We start from the raw sequence: 26,108 nt of genomic DNA, 5'->3' as shown, positions 1-26,108 counted from the left end.
ACAGTCAGTCTTTCTTTAAAGTCCTTTTTATTGACACTCTTGATCTTAAACAGTATGTTACACGTCGTACTCTGTACAGGAATTCACATATCAACAGGTCATGTGATCAATCGCCTCCCACACACAAACAAAACCGGACGGAAATTCTGCCCAAATGAAAATAAACGCACGCTCCGACAGGAAGTGGCATCATCATTCTACAATTCACCAATCGGCTCCATCCATAAAACTAACTAAACCAAACTAATGTCCCTTCAGGCCATTGCTGAAGCCACGCCCCTTTTTAAAAAGGCTGTAGTGTCACATCATTCTGCTGTCATGGAGACCCACGTCTCCATCCTTATATCAACTCATCAGCTGACGGACAAATAGCAAAACTCCTTTAAATGTAAACTTGTTAACAAGCCAGTCACACGTTTAAAAAAAAATCCCTGCAAGAGTTAAGCTGAGAGTTGGAGCAAAGGCTGAGAGCCAATCAGGTGACTGGCTCTTGAGTGTGGGAGGAGTCTAACATCACAGATGCTGCCAGTCAATGGCAACCAGTGTCTGATTGGCCTCTTGAGCATGACCGATGACTTCGGGGATGCCGTGCTGCCGCCACAGACGCTCGATCTTCCGGTATCGTTCCAAGCACAGGTGGAGGGGATTTCCACGTCTGCAAACAGCAAAATTATCAACAAACAGGCAGGAGGAGGGGGTTGACTGTCAACAACAAACAAACAGGAAGTCATACTTTAGGCCTTGGTCAGTCTCGCCGTAATCATCAAGGAACGGTGGAGGATAGAAGCAGCCCTTTGTTTTACCTGCGACAAACAACACCTGACTCTCTCTGACCCTGCACAAACACACAAACACACACTATTGGTTGTTGTGACACAGTTATCGGTTGTTTTCGTCTCTGTCAAAAAAAAAGTTTGTGTCGTCCAGCTCAGGAATCCGGGCATGTTACCTGAGGAAGAGTCCGACCCCTGCCCCGCAGGTGAAGGTGTGAGCGGTGCATGCTCCCACATCTTCACCGTCCACCTCCACCTGACAGCAGTAACTCTGAGAACACAACATGGCGCCGCAGACCAAGCACAGAGTAGGAGCGCGAGACTTGTCTCCTCCTGAGCGCGGACACCTGGGGAGGTAACAGTCGATGGGTGAAAACACCAGAAACAACACGCTGAAACCATTTCAAAGATTAAGGTGTAGATTAAGGTAAGCTGCGTCGCCGCCAAAGCCAAATGGGACATCATGGGGGGAGCTAAAATTGGAGGAGGGCGCTCCTGTCAATCATCTGCTACTGCTTAATGTGAGCTCTGTGCTGACCTAACCTCAACACTTCATGCTCCTCTGCAGATGTGGGGGCTCCTGTGGTCCAGTTGTCTGGGCATGAAGGTCTTTAGAGGAGGCCTGTACTCAACACACTCATCTGTACAAAACTGTCTGCTCACCTCCGCACACACACAGATGTGCTGTTATACACACATATTCTCAGCACCTGAAGCTATGTTTTTGTCTCTCCTCTTTACCTACAATATTTTTTTGTTCCTCTGACCAGTGCTTTTTAAGACGCCCCCCAAAAAAATTCTTCCTCATAAACAGTAATAACACAAAAACCTAAAAAAACAAACAATTTTTGTCCCAAATACAAAAGGAGTTTACACGAATATACTCCCTCTCGACCTACAGGAGTTCATAACAGGATCCCAGATAACACTTTCATCAAGAGGCTCTCAGCTTCTGTTTACGCACTATAGGGTGCACTGGATTATAGGGCGCACCATCAATGAGTGGTCTATTTTCAAACATCTATATAAAGAGCACCAAACTATAAAGCGCATTTAGCAAGACAAAACACTACATGTTAGCAGTGTTAGCCATGATTTCACATTTATAATACCTGTAACTTCCAACATTGTTTGCAACAGCATTAAATGTTTCTGTGACTGCCTTAACTCCTGAACTAGTTGGTAACGTGTCAAACAAACCACAGTTTGATACCACTAGATTAGCGCATTCACGATAACACCCAACCCTACATTTTGAGAAATTGCAGCCACACCAGTAAGCAGAACCAGAATTGATCCGTATATGCGGTGATCTGGATCACAAGGTGCTCTGTCGTTTTTGGAAAACTGTTAAGACTTTTGAGTGTGCCTTACAGAGTGGAAAATATGACCCTTAGATGCTGGGAAGACATGGAAAAAATAAAAAACATCATAGTGTGGGACTTTCTGGAAGCATTCCAGTGCCTAAAATGTCAGGATCAAGCTAAGGTCAAAGGTCCAGCTAAGGTAAGGGGCCCAGTTGTGGAGACAAAAAAGGAGATATGTAGACTCACGTGAAGCTGGAGGCCTGATTGATGAGGATGCTGTAATCCTCTGGCAGATCGATCAGTTTGTTTGACTCTCTGGGGAATCTGATGAAGTCTTGCCCTCCTTGAAGTGTCTGTTTCAGAACTGGATGGCGGCACCACCTGTACTGACACACACACTTTGTAACACCTGTGTGTATTCAAAATGCTTCTTAAAAAAGGGTTTTTAGTGCGGGTCACCTGTGTATTAGTGGATCCAGCAGTGTGTGATGGCTTTGGTAAAGCAGCAGCAGGTTGGAGGGCAGACTGAGGTAGCTGCAGAGCACCTCCCACTGACCGGGACCTGAACCTGCGGCACACAAACGGTTACTATAAAACCCCAAACGTACCCCGCTGACAGCTGCTGAGTCGGTACTCACCCATCAAGTCTGTGGGGGGCACAGAGGAGTTCAGGTAGTGGAAGAAAAGTGCGGCGGCTCGGAGGAACGGCAGGATGCCCACTTTGAGACGGTGCAACAGCTGCCACCCCGAGGACACGTCAGGTAACACACTAAGCCACACACAGAGGGGGTAAATTCAGACTAGGGGGAATAACCACCAATCCCTAATAACCTTAGGATCTTTAACTATGGTTAGATGAACAAAAAAGGTGAACAGCTGATCAAATCCTGCATCACTGACAACTCATAGTGGTTCAGCGCCCTCACCTGCCCAAGTGTTTCCTCAGAGTGTTGTAGAGCTGACAGGTGAGCTCCTCCTCCTCTGTTGCTCCGCTGTCTTGATCCATAGCCGCCTCCTCTGCACGCAGAAAATGAGAGTGTGTGTTGTTGTAAATTTAGATTAGTGACTGTTCATCTGCAGCCCAGAAGCTACATACTGTAGTTAATTTGGCTTTACATAGTGATAACAGAGTATGAAAAACAATTAAATTTAGTAAAAATAAAACAATAAGTAGAATACCGGTAATCACTTTATTGTAAACTGAGAGAAAAAACACAAGTAGAGCACATGCTTTTCCTTTTGCTGAGGAACAATTTTAGAAGATTCAAGACATTCCCCTTCTAACAAAAAATAAGAATATTTATTGTCATTAAGCAGTGCACAACTGGACTCTTCCAGGACTGAAAGTAACAGTCTCACCTGTGACGGAGGTGAGCAGGATCTGAACCATATGAGCCACGGTGATCAGGTGAAGTAGGTGGACATGACTGGAATCCACAGAGGTCTGTCCTGATTGCTCCCTGCTGTGGAGTGAGTTGTAGGACAGCACGCTGTATACCTGCAGAAACACACCGTCACCTGGCTGCCTACACTGCAAACAGCTGGGCTGGTGTAAAGACCCTCACCAGCAGGTGGAACATATCCATGTGAAGGACGCATGGGGTGTTTTCCAGCGGGGGATCCGAGAGCAGAACTGCAGAGCACAACATGCATGCATGATTGTCGGAGGTCAGGCGTGTGGCGTCATGTCTGTGTGGTGGCGTCTGTACCTGTGAGAAGTCGGCTCAGGTGAGCGTGAACAGTTCTTGCCGGAACGGAGGTCCAGCAGGCTGAACTGAAGCGGGTCAGAGCGCTCAGACAGTCGTCCTGCAGCACAAACACACCGTCACCAAACCCCACCCCTTTATGGAAATGGACAAAACGGCGAGACAAGCAAGACTAACAGGTATAGTCTTAAAAATTACAAAGTTGTCGCCTGTCAGTTAACTGATTGTGGTTTTAATCTCAAAAAGAAGAGTTGTCATTGATGTTAAATTTGAACACAAAGATGCGAATAGTTTGGAGATCCTTTCTGAACCAGACTTTCTTTATCTCTGCTGTAAGGTTGGACCGTTTTACATTGAAATAATTAAATACAAACCTGATTCTGTAATACAATGTAATTTAAAAATCCTCGAGGCTCAGAGGTTCTGAAATGTTTAGGCAGGTCTCTCCCCAACTATGGTTCCACAGGAGAACAAGCAGAACCTTTTGATTTACAACTGTAACCATTTCATGATAAAAACTGCTTTGGTGTTCACCCAATTTAAAATTATGATCTAAAAGGATTCAAAGATTTCTCACAGCCTATCTGAAGGTCAGAGAGAGAGCGGGCCACCAGCCATTTCAAAACTATCCAGAAGATTAGATTCATCCAAAACAATGACTTCTGTTTTAGTCTTTGACACGTTAGAGTTCAACTCCAACTGTCCCTGCACACATTCTTTAAACCTGGATATGGCTACACCAGCAAATCATCTGCATAGTTACAAAAAGCCAGATTGCAATATGAAAAAATTAATATGAGATTAAGCAGATGTAGGACAGGGCCCAGATAGGAGCCATGAGGCGCTCCAAAAACTAAGAGACTTAAGCCTCTTCAAGACTGTGTCTTTAAACTCACTCAGTGGTCGAGATGTAAAATATTCTAAGCCATTGAGTCAAAGATCCAGAAGGAGAAAAAAGGAGGAGAGTAAAATGACCTGAATCGGCTATCATCAGAGAGTTATCGATAAGTCATAAAATGCTGGTTCTCTGCTGAGGTACGGTTTAAAGCCAGATTGAAATTTCTCAGTGACATCAATGTGTGGCTCAAAAGTTCAGAAACATGCACTCAAGTTTTAATAAAAATGGAAAGTCTGACATGTTTGACCATCAAAGAAGAGGCGACTGCTGAAGCCTCCCAAAGAAAGCTTCACATACAGAAGAGGCAGGATCTTAACCGGGGGGCCAAACTGCAGTTTCAATAGTTGAAGGCCAGCATTCTAAATTTTTCCTATAAAGCTCCTGCCCCACCAGCCACTACTTACATGCATCAGGTGTGCTTTGCTGACACATGTTTTAGGAACAAAGATAGAAACAAGCAGGACTGCAGCACCCCCAGGAGTGCAGTTTGACATCTGTGATCCTCACTACAATAGTTAGTGAAGGATCTTCAGAGTCACATGGATGTGAGAGGGGATTCAAAGTTATAAAGACTGTAAGGCGTAAAAAATAAATCTAAAAAATACACTTTGCTGTGAAGACACCCTGCTTCTTTCTCACCTGTCTGCAGGGTAAACTTCCAAACAGCGGCTTGTCTTCATCCATCAGGAGACGCTCTGCAAAACAAAAACACGCAATCTCAGACAGCGTATCTCACCTCAACACCTACCACTACCTGACTTATAAACAACACAACAGTGAAAGTTTACTTGAGATTCCATAAACTCTTAAAATCCAGGTTGCAGAGGATTTAAATGAATCAACAAAGTCAAATTGTGGTTAGTTGACGTCATGGGAGCCTGTCCATGCTACTGTTGGGCAAAGGTGGGGTACACCTGGACAGGTAAAAAGTTAGTCTTCCATTTTTTTACGATCAAATTCTTCAACAGCAATTAGCCATAGTTTTTGATCCATTCCATCCAATATGGCGGCATGCCAGATAACCACCAGCCTGTGACATCACACAAGTACTTTCTACAGGACGACTAAAAACAATGTGAGGGGGTTACTGTATATCATGAACTTAGAGGAAACACATCTTTGTGAGGAGTGTGGGTGTGCGTGTTCAGGTGTGTTTTTACCGATGCTCTGGATGGTGTATGCGCAGGAGGACCAGCTCAACACCGGGACCCGGGGGTCCTGCTCGTTGGGGTTTGTCTTCAGTCCGACCTTGTAGACCGACATGCTGAAGGTGGTGATCATCTCGCTGATGCTGCTGGAGAACGGGCTCCTGGGGAGGAATATTGGTGATTTCAGTCAATCATCAGAAACACGCCCTCTCACCTGGTTTTCAATCAGTTCAAACTCACTGCGGCGTGACGCTGACTTCAAGAGACTCGGTCCCCTCTGCTGCACCTGGAACAACCACAGAGCCAGCCTGAATGTCGTCTGGACTAAGCTGCAACAACCCCCTAAAACAGGTGACTCACCTTCAGACTGTTTCCTGGGGGTGGAGTTTAGCGCTTCTACCTGCTGACTTGTTTTCTTTAACCACGCCTCCAAGCTAAGATGATCGACACTAAGGAGACAGCAGCACTGTCACACCTGTCTTTACTTGTGCTCATGAGGACAGAATCCTTTGGTCAGGTGGGTGTGTACCTGTGATCGGGGAGAGGTGTGTGTGGCAGCAGAGGAATGACGGTGTTGCTCAGACACTCACACAGCGGACACAGGAACTCTCCGTTTTCGACATCGTAGCTGGTGTGACCCCTGAGGCGCTGCTGCCGCCGCTGCTCCTTTAGCTGCACCGCCTCAAAGTACCTGGACACACAGAGGGAGTGCGCTCAGGTGCACGCTGTCCAAACAGCAACTGGATGCAGTGAAGATGCAATGCCTCACCTCTGCCAGCAGGTGGCGTGCATGACATGGCCACAGCTGGCGGTGTGGATGCCCAGGGAAAGGTTTGTGTGCATAAACAGAGGGTCGTAATGCTCTAAAACACAAATTCATCAAAATGTATTAATTGGGGAAGGTGCACACCCATGGGTCATCCTGAGGCTCTCTGGGTCACCTGGGTCTGGCAGGCTGCAGTGTCGATTTCTGGACAGGACAGTGGACCTCTGAATGAATGCCGCTAGCACCATGGCTTGGCCACGCCCTGAAACCTCTTGTTCTTCCTGACAAAGGATACAGATCACCTGCTGGCGACGCTCCGACCCACCCACCCTTCTTGGACCCACACACACCTGGGAGGCACAGGTGAGCTCCAGACTGGGAAAACTGGAAAAGAAGATACAACGATGTGTGTGAAAAAGGGAGTGATTTTATGCCTTCATGTTGTTGTTGTTTTTTGTAAAGGACTTGAGTTGATTTATGATGACAAGTCACATTAGCAACAAGGCTTGTTGCTGCCAGAAAAAGTGAATACCATTTTTAATGGGTTTTTGCTATTTTATTAAAAAAAATACATGAAAATAGCAACATTCAAGCATTGATTTGAGATCATTTGTGGGCCTGATTCCAAAACTTGTAGACTCAACCACAGGCATGTTTAACCTTGTAGGGGCTGACATTCATGTGCGTTCCCATTTTGGGGTTCGTTCAGCTTAATGAGGCCCTGTGACTACACATGTAGAGGGAAAGCTCAACATTAGCTCGGGTCTTGAGAGGTTAAGCAGTTACTCAGTACTTTTGTACTAGTTTCGCTGTTTGTTTTTTTTAGTTCATTTTTTCCTTTTTATGTTTAGTGGAATTATGTAGCCCTTGATGAGCTTCAGTTTTTTTCGACATGCGACACCTTTGTAATGGCTCTCTTGAAATAATATCTCTGTTTTCCTCGTCTGAGCTGGAATCTGGCTCAAAACTGTGCGTCCGGGGTAGCTCCAATATTGCTTGCCATTTTTGTTGCTAGGTTGGGGTTGTGAAAGGCTGTAAGCAAGCAGAAACAGAGATCTCTCAGCAACTGGGAGAGGAAGGGGGTGCAGGGTTTTTTCACAACAGTCCCACCTGCCACCCAGAGGGGAATTTCTAATTAACTGATGCCGCTAGGCACAAATGATGTTGCAGAAAACGACACAGGATTTTTGATTTGGGCTAGAAGCGGTAATTTAAAAATGGATCTAAGTATGATTGGAGTGGGACTTGAATTGTATAATGTAGATTAGGCCTGCAAAATAAATCGCAAATTTACTGCAATACCTATATTGCAAAAGACAGTGAAAATTTCAATAAATGTTATCTTAAATAAAAATCTTATGGCAGCTTGAAGTATTTAACTAATCAAATAAATCTCTTTGTGCATTTGACCAATCGGATGGACGCCTTCACGCTGTTGACCAATCAGATGTAGCCCTTTTATGTTGACGAGGGTCATTTCGACTATAATTTAAGTTATGTTGACTCTTATTTAAATTAAACTGTTGCAGGAAAATGGAAATTATGTAATTAGATGTTTTGCTATTTGTTCATGTATTGCAAGTGATATCGTCATCACAATATTGATCATCAATTTCACTAATCATGAGATTTCCAGCACACCATTATTTTCTTTTACACCTATTTTCGTTTAACATGCCTGCATGTGCTTTAATGCTTGCACATGCTTTAGCACGCCTGCATGTTTCGCGGCGTACTTATGTCTGCTTTAGCATGCGTGTATGATTTTTGATGCTTGCGCTGTTATAGCACGCATACGTTTGTTAAACATGTCTGCACTTCTTTCAGCCCGCCGGCATGTGTTTCAGGGTTTAAGAGTAAGCAGAAACATTCTGGATCTGTACCTGTGCTCCACAGTGGACACCCCCATCTCTTCCCCGCTCTGCTGGAACATCTCCTTGTTCTCGTTGATAAAGTTCTTCTGCATCTCGGACATCTGAGCCATGATCTTCTCCCTGCGCAGCCGGGCCATCTCGGCCTTCCTCTTCCTTTCTGCTTTTTCCTTTTCTCTCATGAGCTGCATCAGACAGAACCGCACAAGCCATGGTCAACCGCAGGGACTTTCATGTACCTGTATGCCATGCACAGCGCAAATGTCTGACCTCGTGCCCACCCGGGCTGACAGGAATGCTGGAGGCTGAAGATGTCCGTTCCCTGATCATCTTGATATTTCTTATGATCTGTAGAGAAAATTTCTATATGAGCACTGGAATGTAAAAAACTGACAAATACAAACTCAATTATGAGGCGGGCTCTGTGATGAAGAGGGAAGCCCAGTGTGTCCTGGAGACGTTTCTCAGTGTGTGGTGATCTCTTTGTTTTTCTGTGTGTGAGACACCCTGTGTGTTGGCACTCACTTTGAGGATCCAGGTGATCATATCCTTATGAACTTCCAGGTGAGGGGCGTTCTGAAGCGTTTCCAACAAAGCCAAGATACTTCCTGAAGAAGTGGGAGCTTCCCCCGGACCTGAACACAGCACAGTCACAATCATGCATGTTCGTGTGCAGACATGTGGACAAAGCGGCAGATTATTGTGGTAGTTTGACCTACATAATGGTTCAAGAGCACTCAGCTATTAGCACATCATTTAAAGTGCTTCAAACTGTTTGTTTTTTTAATGGCAAATATGATGTCAACAATTTCACAAAGTGAAAATCTTGAGCGTTTTGCAACGATCATTTATGAATCTACTGTCTTATGAAGAGGAAAACTTTGCTGGTTTATTAAAAAAATACATTTAAATACATTTTTGGGGCAAAAATTGTTCAGACGCAATGCATTGTGGTCTATGTTCACCAATCTAGTGAGCATCAATGCACACTGTTTTTTCGCAGAGACTTCTGGGAAATTTCTAGGGCACTCTATTTTGGCGAACATACTATATAGTGCACTATGTAGTGAGTAGGGAAGGAATTCGGACACAGCTTTGGAAAAACTCTGGATCAGACCACAACTGAACCTGTCAATGTAAACGCTGCCTCACACACGACAGCGTGTGTGTATGTGTGCATGCCTGTGTGTGTCTGCCTACATATGATTCTGCTGGTGTAGTTGAAGGTCACATGGTCTTCTCCGCTGCTGTTCTCCAGCTGCTGCTGCTCCTCCAGAAGAGCCATGCCCACCAGGTGGAGCACCTGCAAACACACAAAACAACACGTCACATAGATACACAAACATGCTCCCTCTCGGTTTATGACTGAAATGCGCATTTTAGCAACGATTACTGCTTATTTGTTGTTAACATGTGTGTGCACATGGGAGTAAAACGCAGTTTCACAAGCGCCTCTAAGATGCCTTCTCAGCTGTGCACAGCATAGCAGCTTCCTTGCGCCGCTGAGACTCACCCGTTGCAGCATCGATTCAGTCCAGCCTCCACCGCCTGGTTCCATGGCCCACTGAAGGACAGCGCTTTCAACAGCCAGCAGCACATCACACTGCAGCAGGTTCACCAGGCTCCCAAACAGCGGACAGAGCGGGGGAGGGAGCGGGGGCGGCAGGGCTACCACAGCCACACAAAACAAGTTATTGTGGTGACCAAGGAAGTCACACAGTTGTGCATATCACAGGATGGGTTCACTCACCTGCGTCCTCACCTCTCTGCCTCCTCAGCTTCTTTTGAGCTTCCTCGGCCTGAAATACAAACACCATCACCATGGTAACATGCGGCACACACAAATACCAAAAGCTCCATCTCCATACCTTAGACTGGTCCGCTCTGCTGTAGTGATGGAAGTAAAGGTTGAAGTGTTTGAAGCACTCGGGCCGCAGTTCATACAGACCCCGCCCAGTCACGCCTGGCTTTCTGCAGACAGCCCAATCACAGATCATTATTGGAGTTATTTGTTCTGCAGGTTTTCCTCCCCCCCACAAGGTGAACCCCCACCCTATAAACAAAGCCTAGATTCACTAGATTTTCTTTACAAATCTCAACACAGAAACAGGGCCAGGTTCAGTTCTAAGATTTCTGCTTTTTAAGATCTATAACCTGCATCTTCTCATTTACATTTTGATGCAATCAGGATTTTCTCGCACACACACTGGGCACATGCAGGTCATGTCAGCAAAGACTGTACGCCCTTTTTTGGACATAAACAACTGCTGCTCTGACTGGAGCTGGGAGCCTCTGCTGCATGAGGATTGTGATGGTTAGTTCTCTGTTGTGGGTAAAGACCTGCAGCATCACCAACCCCCATTACTGCTCTTTGAAAGGACGAAAAGGCACATGGCTTCATACATCTTTACATCTTTAGTTCTGGTGCCAGTGATGTACAGTAATCCCCCGCCCATTCGCGGTTTAATATTCGTGCCCCGCCCATTCGCGGGTGGCCGCAGATGACGTGACGTCACAAGCGTGAGGCGCAGAACAGCGCTCATTCCGCGAATTTTAAAAAACCATTTACTCTTTACTTTACTGTAAAGTATTGTTTACGCGTTTAAGACGCCATCCAAACGCCCTGCATCATCTCCAGCTTCTGGAAATGAACCGGTTGCTATCGGCAAACCGGAGAGTTCAATGAACTGGTTGACGCCCACTCGCAGCCTCTGACTGATCAACATTTGGCGGAGCTGACGCAGTGAGTAAGGCTCACATAAGGCTTTGGGAGTTTGAAAACAGCGTCAATTATTCGCGGATTTTCGTTATTAGCGGGGGGGGTTTCGTTCCTCACCCCCCCGCGAATACGGGGGGATTACTGTACAAAAATAAACAGGGACTGATTCCAATTCCAATTGTGAGTCGATGAATGGTCTGTAGGCAGCCCCTATTTTTACAGACTGGAGCATTTGGCTGAAGCTAAACAAAAACATTGTTATAAAGGTGGACACAAAAGAATCACTGACTTAAACAATGCCACGCTGTCAATGACCCTCTCCAGACCCGTCTCCTTGTTCCCCTGGAAGACAAACGACGGAATGAGACAGACAGGCAGACATGGGCAGCTCGGGAGACAGGCGGGTGGAAGTCTCACGTTCTCAGGCAGAGCTTTCACCAGCTCGCTGTGGGCCATTGGTCTGATTGACAGCTGGTGAATGATCTCTCTTCGAACCTCCTCTAACGGCTCCACTTTGCCGACACCTGCCACGTAGCGCTCACCTGCATCAAACAGAAAAATGGTATCGCAAGGTTATGAAGACAACAGGTTTGATCTTTGGTAGGAAACATAAAAACTCTCTCTGGGTTGCACTGTGGGGCAGTGGTTAGCACTCTTGCCATAAACAATTACACACTGATGGCAGCTCCATTGCCCTACACTGGTGCCAGCTTATAACCAATGTGGGGTTCAGTGTCTTTGCATATCCTAATTTGGGTGAAGCCTGAGCTATTCTAGGTGGGCCTGGTTGTTCCTCCAACCGAGCATGGAAAACATTTGGGAGCTTGCACCTTCTGTCCAGACACATCATCCGCTTTGTTCGGCTTGTTATCCAACATCCTGTAGTCTACATTTCCTAATATCTTACAATATGAGCTCAGTTGGTTACTTTAACCCCTTAAACACCAGAGCTTTAGCAATTAACAAAATTCCAGCTGATTCTGAAGCAGAAAACAGCAGATTTACGCCGATATGCCACACTTCACAGTAGTGAAGTGTTTACGTGAACAATTATGTCACGAAGAAAAGCGCTCAAAGTGTTGCCCATTAGCGCAAAGCCGATATAAAAAGCTACTTTCTTCCATGTCAGAATCAGCTGCAGAGTGCAACATACGGCAGGGAAAGCATACATGGAGTATGGAATAATATACTAATACACTAATATAATAATATACAGGAAGATGTGTTCAGAATATGGACTGGAAACCCCAAGGTCAAATGGGAAACAACTCCGAAGGTGGTAGAGAATGAGAGGGCAAAGATCCTGTGGGACAGGACTGATAGGATGGTAATGGCAAACCAACCAGACATTATAGTGGTGAATAAAGAACAGAGGAAAGCCGTTGTGGTAGATTTGGCAGTGATGGGAACATCAGGAAGAAGGAACATGAGAAACTGGAGAAATACCAGGGACTCAGAGAAGAACTGGAGAAAGCATGGAAAGTGAAGGTGACAGTGGTGCCTGTGGTAATTGGAGCACTAGGGGCTTCAAAGTTGACAATTTGTTCAGTATTTTTAGTCTAAAATACTTTGTTTGTGTACTTATTATTTAAAAACTAAACAGTTAAAAATAAAAGTAAATAAATGAAATGTTATTTCTATAGCTCTTTTCCAACTCATGCTACTCAAAGTGCTTTACATAAAAACATAATCCATTTTTAAAAACAAAACGACAAGGCATGAAACAAATATTTAATCTAAAACCAATTCAATGCCAACCCCAGCCCCCACCCCCCGGACACACGTACACACACCAAGGTAAAAAAAATTATTCAGTGTAGAAATCTGCCTTCGTACTGAAGTACACAAATGTTTGTGAGATGACAGTGCAGGACGTGTAAAACAATACTATTCCTGGCTTGCAATTATCCACCAAAGTCACTTGATTCAACTTCAAAGTTGACAACTTCTACTACATATCCAGTCAAAAGTACTATGTTTATGTACTAATAATTCAAAAACTATACATGGAACTGGGAGAAGAAAGACAGAAAGTGCACTAGGTGTAGCTAAACACAGTGAGGTATGTCTCAGAGGATGTTTGATTGGCCGTCTTGCATGTCAATCAAGTAACGTATTTCACAGAACGTAGATTCGCGGATGGATTTAAAAGAAAAAAAATATATATATGTATAATTTTTGTTTATTTATCTTTAATGGCCAGTGATCTACCGTCAGCGTAATGAGCACCTCTGCTATAAACAAAAAGAGTTACGGTAGGTCAAAGAGTGTGTGTTGTTTAGGCAACATCTCCAGTGTTAAAGGGTTAAATATATACTTTTCTTGTGCACCTTTGTGATCTCGCTGCTGTTTGTCAATGCTTTAACAAAACTGGTCTTGAGATAAACTATTATAGCAAGAAGGTAAATAATCAGTTCTCTAAATGTTTGAGCTTTGGGGGAAGTCAAAGTCAGATTTTTTTTCATGGATTCCGGTTGCCCACGACTCACCTATAACCATGATGATAAGGTGCAACATCTCCTCAATCAGGGTGTTTTGCTGGACAAAGTCCTGTGGAGCAAAAAGAGACATGAGGCGGGTCCAAAACCTCAAGATCTGTGGGGTTATCCAGAGCCAGAACAGTCTGAACCCACCTTGTTGGCTTCTCTGAATCTCTTCCTAATGTCTGCAGAGCTGAAAATATGAAACAGCTCAAACCGACTTAGAACCATCATCAAGAAGTGGTTTGGATCCATCATGGACGCCCCTGCCTGTACAAGAACAAACATGCCATGAACAGCTGTCAGTGGAACCAGCAGAGTCCGGCAGAACCAGCAGATGGATGTACTTGTAGCATGATGGTGTCCTTGTCAAACATCTCCAGTCGGCACTTGACGTTGTGGTAGTAGTAGATCTGAAAGAAGCGGCCGTCCTCATTACAGCTGTTCTCAGACCTCTGGTTTCGACAAGCAGGTACGCACCCACCTGGTTAATCAGAGAGAAGCCGTTCCTTCTCCACATCCCAGCATGCACCTGGGCACAGAGCACCAGGCAGCGCAGGGGGAGTTCGATGAGGAGGTGGGGGCTTAGTTCACCCTGAAGACACAGGCAAAAGTTGATAAAAGGTCAGCTGGTCAGAGCCAATCGTTTCTGCACAATCATGACAATTGATCACGGATTGATCAGAGCTCGGAGCGTACACGCTTTACATCACAACAGTAAACCAGTGATTGTTTTCCCTATGATGTCACTGACCAGAGGGAGCTGCTCTGGGAAACGAGACGCCACCTCCGTCCTGCTGAGGAGAACGTGGAGCCCTGTGACGGGAGGGAACACATCAGCATGTAATCAGGCGATGGGACACACGTGGACACTCTTATGGCCAGAGGATCAGTGTTTTACCTGCCAGCAGCCTGCAGACAGGCAAATGTATGGACACCTTGTCCTGTGACACCTGGTACCTGAAGGTATCCACGCAGTGACCCGCCATGCTCAAGCTGACTGGTGGCTCACCATCGAGCAAGCCGCCATGGCACTGAGTGAGCGCGCTCAGACATTTCCTATAGGCTTGGATCAGGACGCGTTCCTGCCACACAGAGAAAGTATCTGGTCTCTAAACTAGACTTTGACCTCCTCCTCATAAGGTTAAAGTGCTTCTGACCCTCACATGGGTCATGGTGGGTTATGTCTCCAAAGGAAAGGAGGTTCTGAAATTTCTGTATTCTGTTAAAGGTTCTGATTCAGTCCACTCACATCAGTGGAGCACCACTCCTGAATCATGGAGATGATGTGAGTGAGCTTCATCTGCAGGGTGAAAGCCGCCTCCCACTCTGGCTCCATCTCTATGTGTTGCCCCACCTGTCTCACCACAGGGTCCATGCCCTGAAACACACAGATCATTTCATCTTCACTTTATTCATCTGCCGTCTGCGAGTCTGTCTCTATGAAGGACCTGTTGATACATTAACTCTTTAGTTTTACTTTATTAAAATTTAAGCAGGATGTGGCCATCTTAAGCTAGTGTGATAATGTTTATTGCAGTTTATGCATAAAAAACACTAATCTTCATGAAAATCAAAACAAAGCCACATAAATTTTTAGGATCATATCAAGAACTTTATGTTCAAATGTTTATAAAAATAAAGTACTATTATTTGAACTTTACATTAACTGATAAAGGGACCCTTATTATAAAGTCTTACAGAAAAAACCTTCACACTTTACAATAAGGTTTCAATAAACATTTCATAATTGTAAACTATGATTAAGTAATGTTAAGTAATGCTCATTAAGTTTGAAGCATTTATAAAGGCTAAAAACGTTACCTTTGGCTTCCCAACTCCAAACAACCAACCACAGTAAATGGTTACTTCACACATTATTAAGGCTTTACCTATAATTTAACTAACAGGTTGATGAATCCATAATGCTAAGTAATTGTATAGAGAAACTTTTATTAGTGCTTTGTAATGCATTATGTAAAGCATTGATGCATTAAATGCATTAAATAATACAATTAGTAATGCAAAGTAATGCATAAAAGTGTCGTAACACTTTACTTATTAGTTAAATAAAGCTGATTATGCCTCAACTAACGCTAATAAAGGGACCCTTATTTTTCTCTGTACTTCTACTTTGACTTTGACTCTCCTTTTAAAACTTAAAGTTTATTTTTCATAGAAAGAATCCTTTTTACAAGTCATTTTTTGAAAAGCATCAATACTCTTGGGTACTTTTGGGTACAAACATAGGTTTCTACAGACAGACGGGTTCAGACCAACATTTACAAACAGCTTTATGGAAACAGAGAAACAGGTTCGGACACAAACCCGATTAGAATGACAGTCTGCTCTAGTAAATCAAAGCCCTGGTACTGAGGTTACCTGCATACAGGTGAGGAGATCCAGCACAGCATCAAACCCCTCCAGGAACTTTAGTCTGAGGGCGTCACTCCATTCAGAGGGGGGGCTTATTAAGACATACCTGCAGACAGAGTCACAGGTTGAATTGGCCTGACCTGCCGTTTGAAAGTCACAGCGTGGGAAAACGCTCACTTCAGATCTCCAATGAGGCTCTGGACGCGACCAAATTTAAAAGCCTGCTGGGCTGTGTAGCGGTCAAACTGGAAACGCCCGTGGACGTCTCTGTGACGGAGGTGGTCCACAAAGGTTCTGATGATGGTGGTCATCAGGTTTTCCTCCACCATGAGCATCCGAGCCTGCAGACACACACACCCATGTATACACAACCAGCGCCGTTTCCTGACTGCTTTACTTAATTGACTGCGATGTGAGAGCAGCTTCTAAAGGAAGTGAATTATGAAAAGGTGAGGACTGACTTACTTGACGGAATTTTTAACTTTAGCATTAGTTGGCATTGTTTCCAGGAAAAAAAGTCCAATTTAGAACTGATTTTATGTACCAAAGACTTTAAAAACAGAACCATTTCTACAGTCTAATGTGACAAAAGAGCAGGAAGTTATAGAAATTCTAAAAGCCTGATGGGCTTCATGTCAGCAACTCATGGAGAAAAAAACCTGTAACTCTGTTACCACAGTCCACACATCCACAGCTGCAGATTCAAACCACCAACCATGTCCATCCATGATGACCTCGTGAGACTGCCCACAGCCAGGCATGATGTCATTAGTGGCAGGGCCAGCAGCGGGAACTCACCAGCGACGGGACGGTGAACATTTGCACCGAAAGGTCGGTGATGGAGAACTCACGGTCGTGGTCGTCCTTCACGTAGTCGTTCTGCAGGTGCTCGTAGTTCTGGCACCAGGAGGGAGGGGGGCACACAGAAAAAGAGGGAGGAGTGTGACAGGCAGAAGAGAGACTGGTACTCACCACAGTAGGCACGGTGAAGAGCTGGACCGACAGTGAGGTCACTGACACCACGCGCTCATGGTCATCCTCCAGAAAATCTGTCTGCAGGCTTCTGTAGTTCTGGAGGGGCGACATGTCACCCTCCCATCAGAAGCCTGCTGACAGCCTTACTTTACACTTGCTGTCAGGCAGCCGAGAGGGGGGCAGGGAACCGGGTCCAAAACAAGGACAACGACCAGAGCCAACAGCCTTTAACAGCTGCTGCTCTGAAGGACACATGAAGAACCGCTCCACTTCAAAGCCATCAGCATGAGGCAAAGGTTCTACGTCAGCTTCACCGTGGTTTTACCACAGATCACTGTTCACAACAAAAACTATTACTACAGTACAATATGAGAATTGGACTGAATGACTCCTCATGTTCCAAACAGGAAGTACCTACTGATTCCAAGAAGCCAAAACCCCATAGACTTCAATTGAGAAATAAGCAGCTATTTCTCAGTCATTGTATTTGCCAGACTAACCATTCTTGCTCTGATACCTATTTTTAACAAGTTCTTGCTACTCCTCTTATTTTTCATGATATTTTTCTTTAATGCAAATTAATAACCGGCTCCCAGTTGAATCTACAATCAAGTTTAAAAACTTCCTGCTAAGGCCCTAAATGGTATGACCCAATCCTACATTAAAGATTTCACTGTGCCTTACCAACCAAACAGTACACTTTGCTCCCATAATGCAGGACTCTCTGTGGTTCCCGAAATTTCCAAAAGTACGGTTGGAGGTAGAGCGTTTAGCCACCAAGTCCCTGTCTTATGGAATAAGTTTCCAGCTCATGTAAGAGAGGCCGACACAGTTTCTACATTCAAAGCATTCAAAGCGTCTCGCGCCCCCAGCCGTCCCCCATTTTCATCTGAATGAAGGCTATCTGCTGCACTATTCAAACATGTACTGTAGTTGTAAAGTTTGTAGAGTCTGTTTTTTTGGGGGGGAGTTTTTCTTTACTGAGCAGGAGAGTCTAAGGGCAGGAAGGCTCAGTTTGGTTTAGTCTGTTTAGTTTAGCATTCAGCTATTGTATTTTGTAACTGATTTTATGTTTCGTACAATTAGTGAAGCCCGTTGAGACAACTGTGTTGTAATATTGGGCTATACAAATAAAATTGAATTGAATTGAATGGGCGAGAGTTCTTGCAATTGATATGTTGTCTCAGACTGACTTAGAGCAATCTCTATATACCGATGCCATCTGGCTATAATGTGGTGGCACCCATATTGCGAAAAAAATGGCACTTGAAGTGATTATATTTGGTTGGAGCTGGAAGTAAACCATTTTCTGTGGGTGACGTCACTTACTCAAGTTCTCATCAACAAGTCAATGCTTCCTACTCAGAAGTCAGCCCCCCTCATCCTTTATACAGGGGCTCCCCAGGGTTCAGAATTGGGGTTCATTGGTTTGTTTACTTGGGTTCACCTCTCACTACTATGGAGGTGAAACTTAAATATTCGGATGGCACCAGAGTACTGGGATGGAAATCAGCCTGCCTGTCTGACATTTTTTCTTAATAAACAAACCTTCCAGTCCAATTCTAAGTGCGGTACTACCCACTAATTGTCCATCTCGAACTACATCAAAACCAATGAAGTCCATCACCCAAAACTCCTTTTAGGTCCTGTTTCAATGGGGCTACACTCAAGTGTGCTGGCCACATGCTCTCCTCAGGGGACTTACCTTGGCAAACTGGATGGCAAAGACCTTCTTAAATTTGAGGTCCATGAGGACGCTGTTCATGAGCAGCTGATGGTATATGCTTCTTGCTCCTGCAGTAACAAACAGATAGTACAGGTGGCCTTATTAAGGGATTTTCTTGGTGCCTCCATCAGTACACCCCCCCCACACACACACACACTTGTTACAGTACAACTACACAATAAGACACTGACTGAGATTTGACAATGAATTCTACATCCTGTCCAAACTGATGACACTGAAGACATAACAAGTGCTTACCTTTCCACATCCTGGAGTCATTGAGCATCAAGCGGTCCACTAGTGAGGAGTTCTCACCTTCTGGGCCTTGCTGCAGCCCCACCTGGCAAAGAATCCTCCTCAGACCATCTGAAAAAGGACCAACAGTGACTAGAAGAAAGGAACATCAAACAAAGAGGCTTATGTGTACAAAAAACAGAGACGTACCAGAGTATTTAATGATCTGTCCCAACCAGGTGAGAGTCTTCAGAGCAAAACACTGATGAGCCACAACAGATGAGTGCATCACCTGAACTCTCAGGGGTTTGGCCTGCCGGCTTTTGTTTCTCTGAATGGGGGAGAGTCAGAGTCTAAATGAAGTCATTTGCACAGTCCTTAGACGACTGTGATGGCAAAAAATACTCACCACGATGATGGACTTGGCCTGCTCACAAAACTGGAAGTCTCCAAATCGAACTGACTTCCTGCCCTGTGACAGAACATCATCATAGCCACAGTGCCATTTGTTTCTGTTTGAGTGATGTTTTGTTTTTAACCTCATCTCCCACTGTTTCATTAGTGTTTGTGCATCATATCTTTTAATGTTTTGTTTTTTTAAGTTTGTGTGCAGTACTGACTTCTCTGTCGACAGCGGTGGCAAAGCTGAGCGCCTCCTTGTGGCTGCAGCTGACAGCCTTCTGCAGCGTGTAGATCACCTGCTCGTAGGTGTGGACTTCATCGTTAAAGACAACGCAGAAGTAGGTGTCTGCTCGTTCCCTGCACCCACAAACACATCAAGGCACACATGCATTCAAATGTGATTTCCTAAAGAGCATATGCTTTGTGTTTCCCTTTATTTTTATTTTTAGAAAGGTCTGGACTAAACAAAACCAAATACTAGTAGATTGAATTTAAACACCAGTCAATCTAAAATGATTTAGTTGAAAATGTTTGTTCTTATCAACAGGAAGAAAAACTAGTATTTGAATGACACAAGGTCTACGTTAAAGACATTATCTAATAAAAATCAGGTTTTTATGTGTTTTTAATGTGTTCTGATATTTTTCTGACAATGGAGGTCATGTATTAAGAAATTTTGGCTCAAAATTGCATTTTTGACTATTTCTTTATTCAAATCATTGTTAACCAGGAGCAGATGAAAAAATGACAATTGAAAAAGACTGTGATGTAGAAAATGTAGTGGGCGGGCCACAAGCTCACTGTTCCAAGCTCTCAGCAATGGGGAGGGGAAGGGGAGGCGGGCTTGCTCTGCATCAATAGTCTGAGAAGCCACTGGCTGCAGACTGAGGCGTGCCTCAACGTGGGCGGAGTTAAACGCATTGAGGCATTCCAGATTTTGCCTCACAGTAAAGGTTGCCATTCAAAAATGCTAAGTGTCTCAGCTTTAAGAAACTGATCGTCAGGTTTCTTCAGTCAGAAATGATCTGCTCTGTTCAGGAGAAGATTCTCTCAATTCTCAGGTGCAGGTTGGTTCTAGATAGAATTGTTTTCTTGCAGACTCTAAATTCTCTTTTCGCATAATCATTTATAGTGAAGTGGTTCCGGATTTTGCTTCTTTTACCAGGGCCACTCATTTCTATATGTTTTTGTGTTGATGTCGTCTCTTCTAGTCTTTTGTTGCACCCGGCGCTCTATTCCATTCACGGGCTGCTGCACCTGTATCAAGCTTTCGGGGTGCACCATGGTATATTTTAACATATTTTAAGACTACTAGTCTTCTGCCCATCAGAAAATAGTGGTTAGGTGGAGATCAGGTGACCAAATGAAGGGATTGTGTTTAAAAAATTCTTTAGTTTTTCACATTTTTATGCAATCTTTTTGTTCAACCCATGGAATAAAAGCTGATAGTCTGCACTTCAATGGCATCCGAGTTGTTTTATTTAAAATTCACTGTGAAAATGTACAGAAACTAAATTAGAAAGAATGTGTCTCTGTCCAAATATTTATGGTCCTGACTGTATTTATGTGAGATAAGAGCCGTTTCATTCCTGACCGACACATCACAGTTTGTTTCGGTCTGTCTTTCTTTTTCTGTAGCCATACATAAAAAAGGATCTTTAAACAGGAACACTCCTGCATATCCTAAAATCAAAATAACTAATCTTTTACTGAATTTTAAAAAATGTACGTAGCAAGCCTTAATTTAATCATCTCAGTGTATGCTCTTGGATCTGGTAGGTGATAATATTGTACGTGGAAACTTATAAAATGCAAAGAAAAATACGGCAAATTGCTATGACGAAGAAGAATAACATACATCATAATTCAAAGACCAATGGGAGGGCTTTTACAATAGATCAAAAGATGATCGGAGTGGGACTTAAGGAAAACTTTATCAGTAGCAGCAGCTTCATTTGCCTTTACTAATAAGGTGGTTATTACAGTTCCTGTGAGATAAATAAACGAGGGAGGCAAAAATATGAGAGGACAAAAGAGCACATACGGTGGCTCCAGGCCTGCAGGAAGCTGATCCTCCTGCTCCCAGGTCAGCAGGTCCACGGCATACTTCAGGATAATGAAGAAGACTCTGTAGGCCCTGGTAATCAGGTCAGGCGGCAGCTGAGCCACGGGGTCCTACAAAAAATACAGGTGGTTTCACACAGGTCACCCTGGTGCTCACCATCTCTCATCCCAGCGCCGGGGGCAGCATCAGTGTGAGGGAACACACCATAGGCTGTAAAAATAATGGAGGCATCGAGGTGTGACGCCCCCGTAGAAAATGCCTTACCTCCAGCTCTTGCAAAATGAGGCCAAATCCCTCACCACTGCTTCCAGATACGGGCGCCGCCATGTTGAAACCAGTCGACAAAGTGATTGGTCCGAGTCGCTCTAAGTCATCGTATCTATGGCAACTAAAGGCCCGTACACACCGGGACGAATTTCGCGTGCGATTTTCGCCGACGTTTAACGCTTCATGACTAAACAAAGGGCACCAATGAGAGTGTGCACACCGACACGAAAAAACGCCACGCTTCATCCCCGAACCAAGCACCAGTTGGAGCTACTGGTGCTTGAAATATTCATGTTTTCTTTGTTTGATTCTGACAAGCGCGTAAATACTTGCCCTCTTCTTCTGAGTGAAAAGGGACTTTAAGAAGCGTAAAGTTGCGCAGCGCCACCTTGTGAACAGGAGTATTTCTGTTTTACATTAAGCGCCATCTAATGTCAGGGAATGAAATTGTGTGAACACACAATTGTGTGGGTGTGAACACAAAAAACGTGGCGAAAAACGTTGGCGAATAACGCCTGGCGAATATTTGTCCCAGTGTGTACGGGCCTTAATGTCGCCATTCCCATAGATACGATGACTCAGAGCGACTCGGACCAATCACTGTCGATTGGTTTCAACATGGCGGCGCCCGTTACAGGAAGTAATGGTGCTTCCTATTTGGGACCACGAGAAGGGAGGGGTTGAGCGGTCCATTGTTTTTACAGTCAATGGAAGACACTCACTTCCTCACAAGACCTGGATGACCTCACCTCCTCTATGTGGCCATCTGCACGAGCATGCTTCTGACACCAGGGGTCGTTCTTCCAGGCTTCAGGGTCCCCGCAGTCACAGAACCCCCCTCCTCCTGACGTTGTCATCTGCAGGGCACACATTACAGGTTCTTACCCAGCTTCGTATTATCTGAAGCCTCTGCATGTGTTTACACTGCAGCACTCACTCTGTATCGGTGCTGCCTGTGGGCGCTCTCCAGGAAACACTGCATGCACAGAACACAGGTGGGGTCCGCCGCACACTCCCTGAAACACACACACACACACACAACTCACACCGGCACCAGCGCAGCTGCAGGAACCTGCAGATGAGTCACTCACCTGCAGGAGTAGGTTGGCTCCCCCACTTTGAACACGTGGCCGCATAGCGCCGAGGGACAGTTGTTCTCCTGCAGCAGGGCAAGGCCGGACGCCGGATCCTCCCCCAGCAGGAGCCACTCCAGAGGAGCAAGCAGGAGGAGCTGACAGGCAAGCTCTTCCCTCTGCTCCTCCCTGCTGTTGCCCTCACCCCGCCCCAAAAAGATCCGGGGCACATAGGCCGCCAAGTGATGATATAAATCTTGCTGCAAGTCAGCTGCAGCCCACCAGCCCTGAGGAAGAGGAGGGTGAGAAGTTTGACTGACAGCTGTGAGGAGGAGCCAACCCAAACATTTTTAGGTGATCATGTGAAAAGATTAAGACACATTTAGCCATCAACTAAAATGAAGTCACTCTCCCTGGTGACCCATGCTGTTAGCTGTGAACTTTTGACGGAGGAAACAAAAGCTATAGATGTGTTTGAATGGGGTGAAATGATTAAAAACATGCAAACAGACAAATCTCCACAGGTATCGAATTATGTGCAGCGTTGATGATGAAAAATAGAGAAAATGTTCAAGTCACAGAAAACTGGGGAAAAATAAAGAGTGGAAGAACGATAAGGAGAAGTAGGAGTGAGTTTCCTGCCAGGTGCACTCGAGGGTCTAATACATCTAATTGTTGTGAGAGAGTAACTAGTTACATTGCCCTAAAAGTAATTGAGCTAATAACTCAATTACTGCATCTTTAAAATAATTAGTTACTAACTCCAGTTACATATCTTTTGTTAGAATATGGCAATAAATTGTATTTTTCCCTCAGCTGCCAGCAAACAACCTTTAGAGCAATGATTAAATGAGACTAATAGAATTCTGCCATAGTTCTATCAATGCAATTATGATGTTTAATTATAATAGAGAAAGATTTAAAACAGATCACTTTAAGAAACATTTGGTCATCCGTTACCTGGACAACACTAACCCACTCAAAAGTAACCAGATCAGAGCCAATAACTTCCGATACCTGAAGATCAACAACCAGATTCCCATTGACCAGGTCAACAATAACCTGGTTAGCACTAACTTGGTCAGCAGTAACCAGCTCAGTAACTTTGAGTTTCTCCTGCAGGCACCACTTATTTAAATAAGCCGTAATCTGGTTTTTACTAACCTGGTTAGCCTTTATCTGGTAAAGTGTAAACTGATCAAAAGTAACCAGTTCATCAGTTACCAGATCTACACTACCTGGATGAGAACTAACCTGGTTAACCCTATTCTGATCAGCATTAACCAAGTCAACAGTCACCAGATAATAAACAACACCCTGGTTAGCCCTGTTCAGGTCAGTGTTCAACAAAAACGAGATCGACACTATCTGGGTGACTAGGCCGTAACCTGATCAGTTAGTTTGCCTTTTTGAACTATCCACAGCGCCACCTGGGGCTGGACAAGTGATCGTAACAACAAACAGCTGCTGTTTTTGTACACAAGACAAGCCCGTCAGTCACTTGACAGTCAGCTGTAACGCAACCGCTCGTGCACAGGTGAAGCTGTAAAGGCTCCTCGCACGCTCCTAAACCGGCTGTAACACGAAACGAGCCGCTGCGGGGCAAGCATTAGCACGGAGCGCGTACATAAAAGTCCGAGGGAGAAAACGGCAGCTGACTGGCGAGAATTGTGACGTCACAATGTTCCAGAACCGAACCGGGGCTGACCCAGTTCCACACAAGGGACAAGGAGTTCCAGCAAAGGCTTACCGCCGCCGTGTCCCGAGCGGAAAAGCTGACGAACTCGGAACACAGATCTTTCGGTGGTTCTTGATTTGTCTGGGCCACCGCCATCTTTCCCTGGAAGAGGAGCCCGGAAGCGGAAATGCTTAACCTGAGGGCGGGGCAGACGGACTGCTGGATTCGTTTTAAGCGGGGATTTTACTTTCTCAGTTTTAAACCTAATTTTGTGGCCCTCGCTTAAAAAGTGAGGGATGAACCATAACGGTTTTAGCAGTAGCTTTCTTTTTGTGACAATTATAGTAATTTCCTCCTCATTGGAGACAAATTTGACCATCTCAGTGTGTAAGAAATCTCAACAAAACTGACTCAAGATTCCTGGCAAAAAATTAAAAAGTTTAAAATTATTTTTTGTGGATATGGTTTTTGTGTGTTTTACTATTCGCAAAATACCCTAAACAGATGATGGCCAAACATTTACTGCAAAGAATGGTGATCCTGAAATAATTTAAAGGGCCTGTACCACGCAAAATCAATTTACTGAGTGTATTATAATGTTCATTCCTCATGAAAAGAAACCTCAAAGTGCTATTTGGATCCATTCAAACATCTCTGAGTATTCCTCTAAAAACATGGCCCTGAGCACCAGCCCCTCCCAACCCACAAAAACCAGTGGTTCCTCACACTGTTATGTAGACCAATGAGAACTTCCAGCCTACACTTTAAGTGTATCTTTTCTTTACCTCTTTCTGCAGTGACGTCAATATTTAAGCCTCTTGCCTATTTCTGTTCATTTTAGTACATCTTGTAGCTTAATGCTTGTAATGTTATAAAATCCTGTGATCTCACACTGGCCCTCACCTATGTAAATTCAATTGCATAAAGTGAAATTTTGGTTATGCCCAAAGGAAATGACATCACAGGTGTTACAATTTTCTTAATATCTTAGGAGAGGTAATCCGGATATAAAAACTATCGATGAAAGTTTACTCATTGAAGGAGTTATAACCATGCAAAATAATTTTTCAAGCTTTAAGCTTAATCAATGTACTAAGCATTTAAGTGTATTATTATATTTATTCCTGTAGATAGAAAACAAAACCCAAAGCGGTATTTTGATCTGTTCACGCGTTTCTGAGTATTCCTCTGAAAACCTGCTATGAGCACCAGCCCTCCCAACCCACAAAAACGACCGGGTTCTCACAAGCTGACATAGACCAATGAGAACAGCCCCTTCCAGGTAGAGTCTGTAGTGCCAGCAAACCCCCCCGCCCCCCCCCCCCCCCCCCCCCCAGGCTAACACACACACTTTCTCCACGGAGCTAGCAGTGTTTGACACAACACTTCCATTTTTATGGAGAATATGCACATCCATCTTTGCAAAAGTTTGGATGTTTGGATGACACGCTGCCGAAGCCGGTGCCTTCGAGATAGGAAAACAACTAGTATTTAATAAATCTTTCGTTCTTTGGAGTGCCAAAGGCAATATATTATCATACACATGGATATTGATTATTATAAAAGGTTTAAAAATAGCATGGTATAGGCCCCTCAAAAGTTTGTAATGTTTTCAGCTTTCCCTTCCTGGTTATTTATTTGATG

General features: G+C 44.4%; 1 protein-coding gene across 2 annotated transcripts; it reads right to left on the bottom strand.

The window, feature by feature from the left end:
- Positions 1 to 10: 10 nt before the first annotated feature.
- On the bottom strand, positions 11 to 24,706 carry ubr2 (ubiquitin protein ligase E3 component n-recognin 2). 2 transcript variants are annotated; one of them, XM_011484243.3, is made up of 46 exons: positions 24,537 to 24,706; positions 22,805 to 23,073; positions 22,651 to 22,729; positions 22,463 to 22,570; positions 21,426 to 21,556; positions 19,600 to 19,738; positions 19,389 to 19,451; positions 19,190 to 19,310; positions 19,004 to 19,111; positions 18,725 to 18,813; positions 17,017 to 17,115; positions 16,222 to 16,385; positions 16,051 to 16,150; positions 14,921 to 15,049; positions 14,570 to 14,753; positions 14,423 to 14,484; positions 14,153 to 14,263; positions 14,016 to 14,081; positions 13,822 to 13,938; positions 13,678 to 13,738; positions 11,606 to 11,730; positions 11,478 to 11,530; positions 10,338 to 10,440; positions 10,220 to 10,268; positions 9,983 to 10,137; positions 9,670 to 9,772; positions 8,995 to 9,104; positions 8,740 to 8,817; positions 8,482 to 8,654; positions 6,774 to 6,982; positions 6,602 to 6,695; positions 6,362 to 6,523; positions 6,193 to 6,281; positions 6,073 to 6,118; positions 5,845 to 5,993; positions 5,324 to 5,379; positions 3,790 to 3,886; positions 3,646 to 3,713; positions 3,440 to 3,578; positions 3,007 to 3,097; positions 2,719 to 2,849; positions 2,540 to 2,648; positions 2,327 to 2,461; positions 950 to 1,120; positions 734 to 835; positions 11 to 655 (listed from the first exon to the last, which is right to left on the bottom strand). In XM_011484243.3, exons 1-46 carry the CDS (start codon positions 24,618 to 24,620, stop codon positions 514 to 516), a joined length of 5,223 nt encoding a protein of 1,740 aa, XP_011482545.1. In that variant the 5' UTR covers positions 24,621 to 24,706; the 3' UTR covers positions 11 to 513. The 2 variants fall into 2 exon arrangements, with proteins under 2 accessions (XP_011482545.1, XP_011482544.1); XM_011484242.3 differs by lacking the exon at positions 17,017 to 17,115 and adding an exon at positions 16,843 to 16,941.
- Positions 24,707 to 26,108: the final 1,402 nt, after the last annotated feature.

This window comes from Oryzias latipes, chromosome 15 (genome assembly GCF_002234675.1).
Source record: "Oryzias latipes chromosome 15, ASM223467v1".
Taxonomy (NCBI): domain Eukaryota; kingdom Metazoa; phylum Chordata; class Actinopteri; order Beloniformes; family Adrianichthyidae; genus Oryzias; species Oryzias latipes.
The sequence above is the reverse complement of the archived record's forward strand: the minus strand, read 5'-3'. Positions and strand labels throughout refer to the sequence as shown.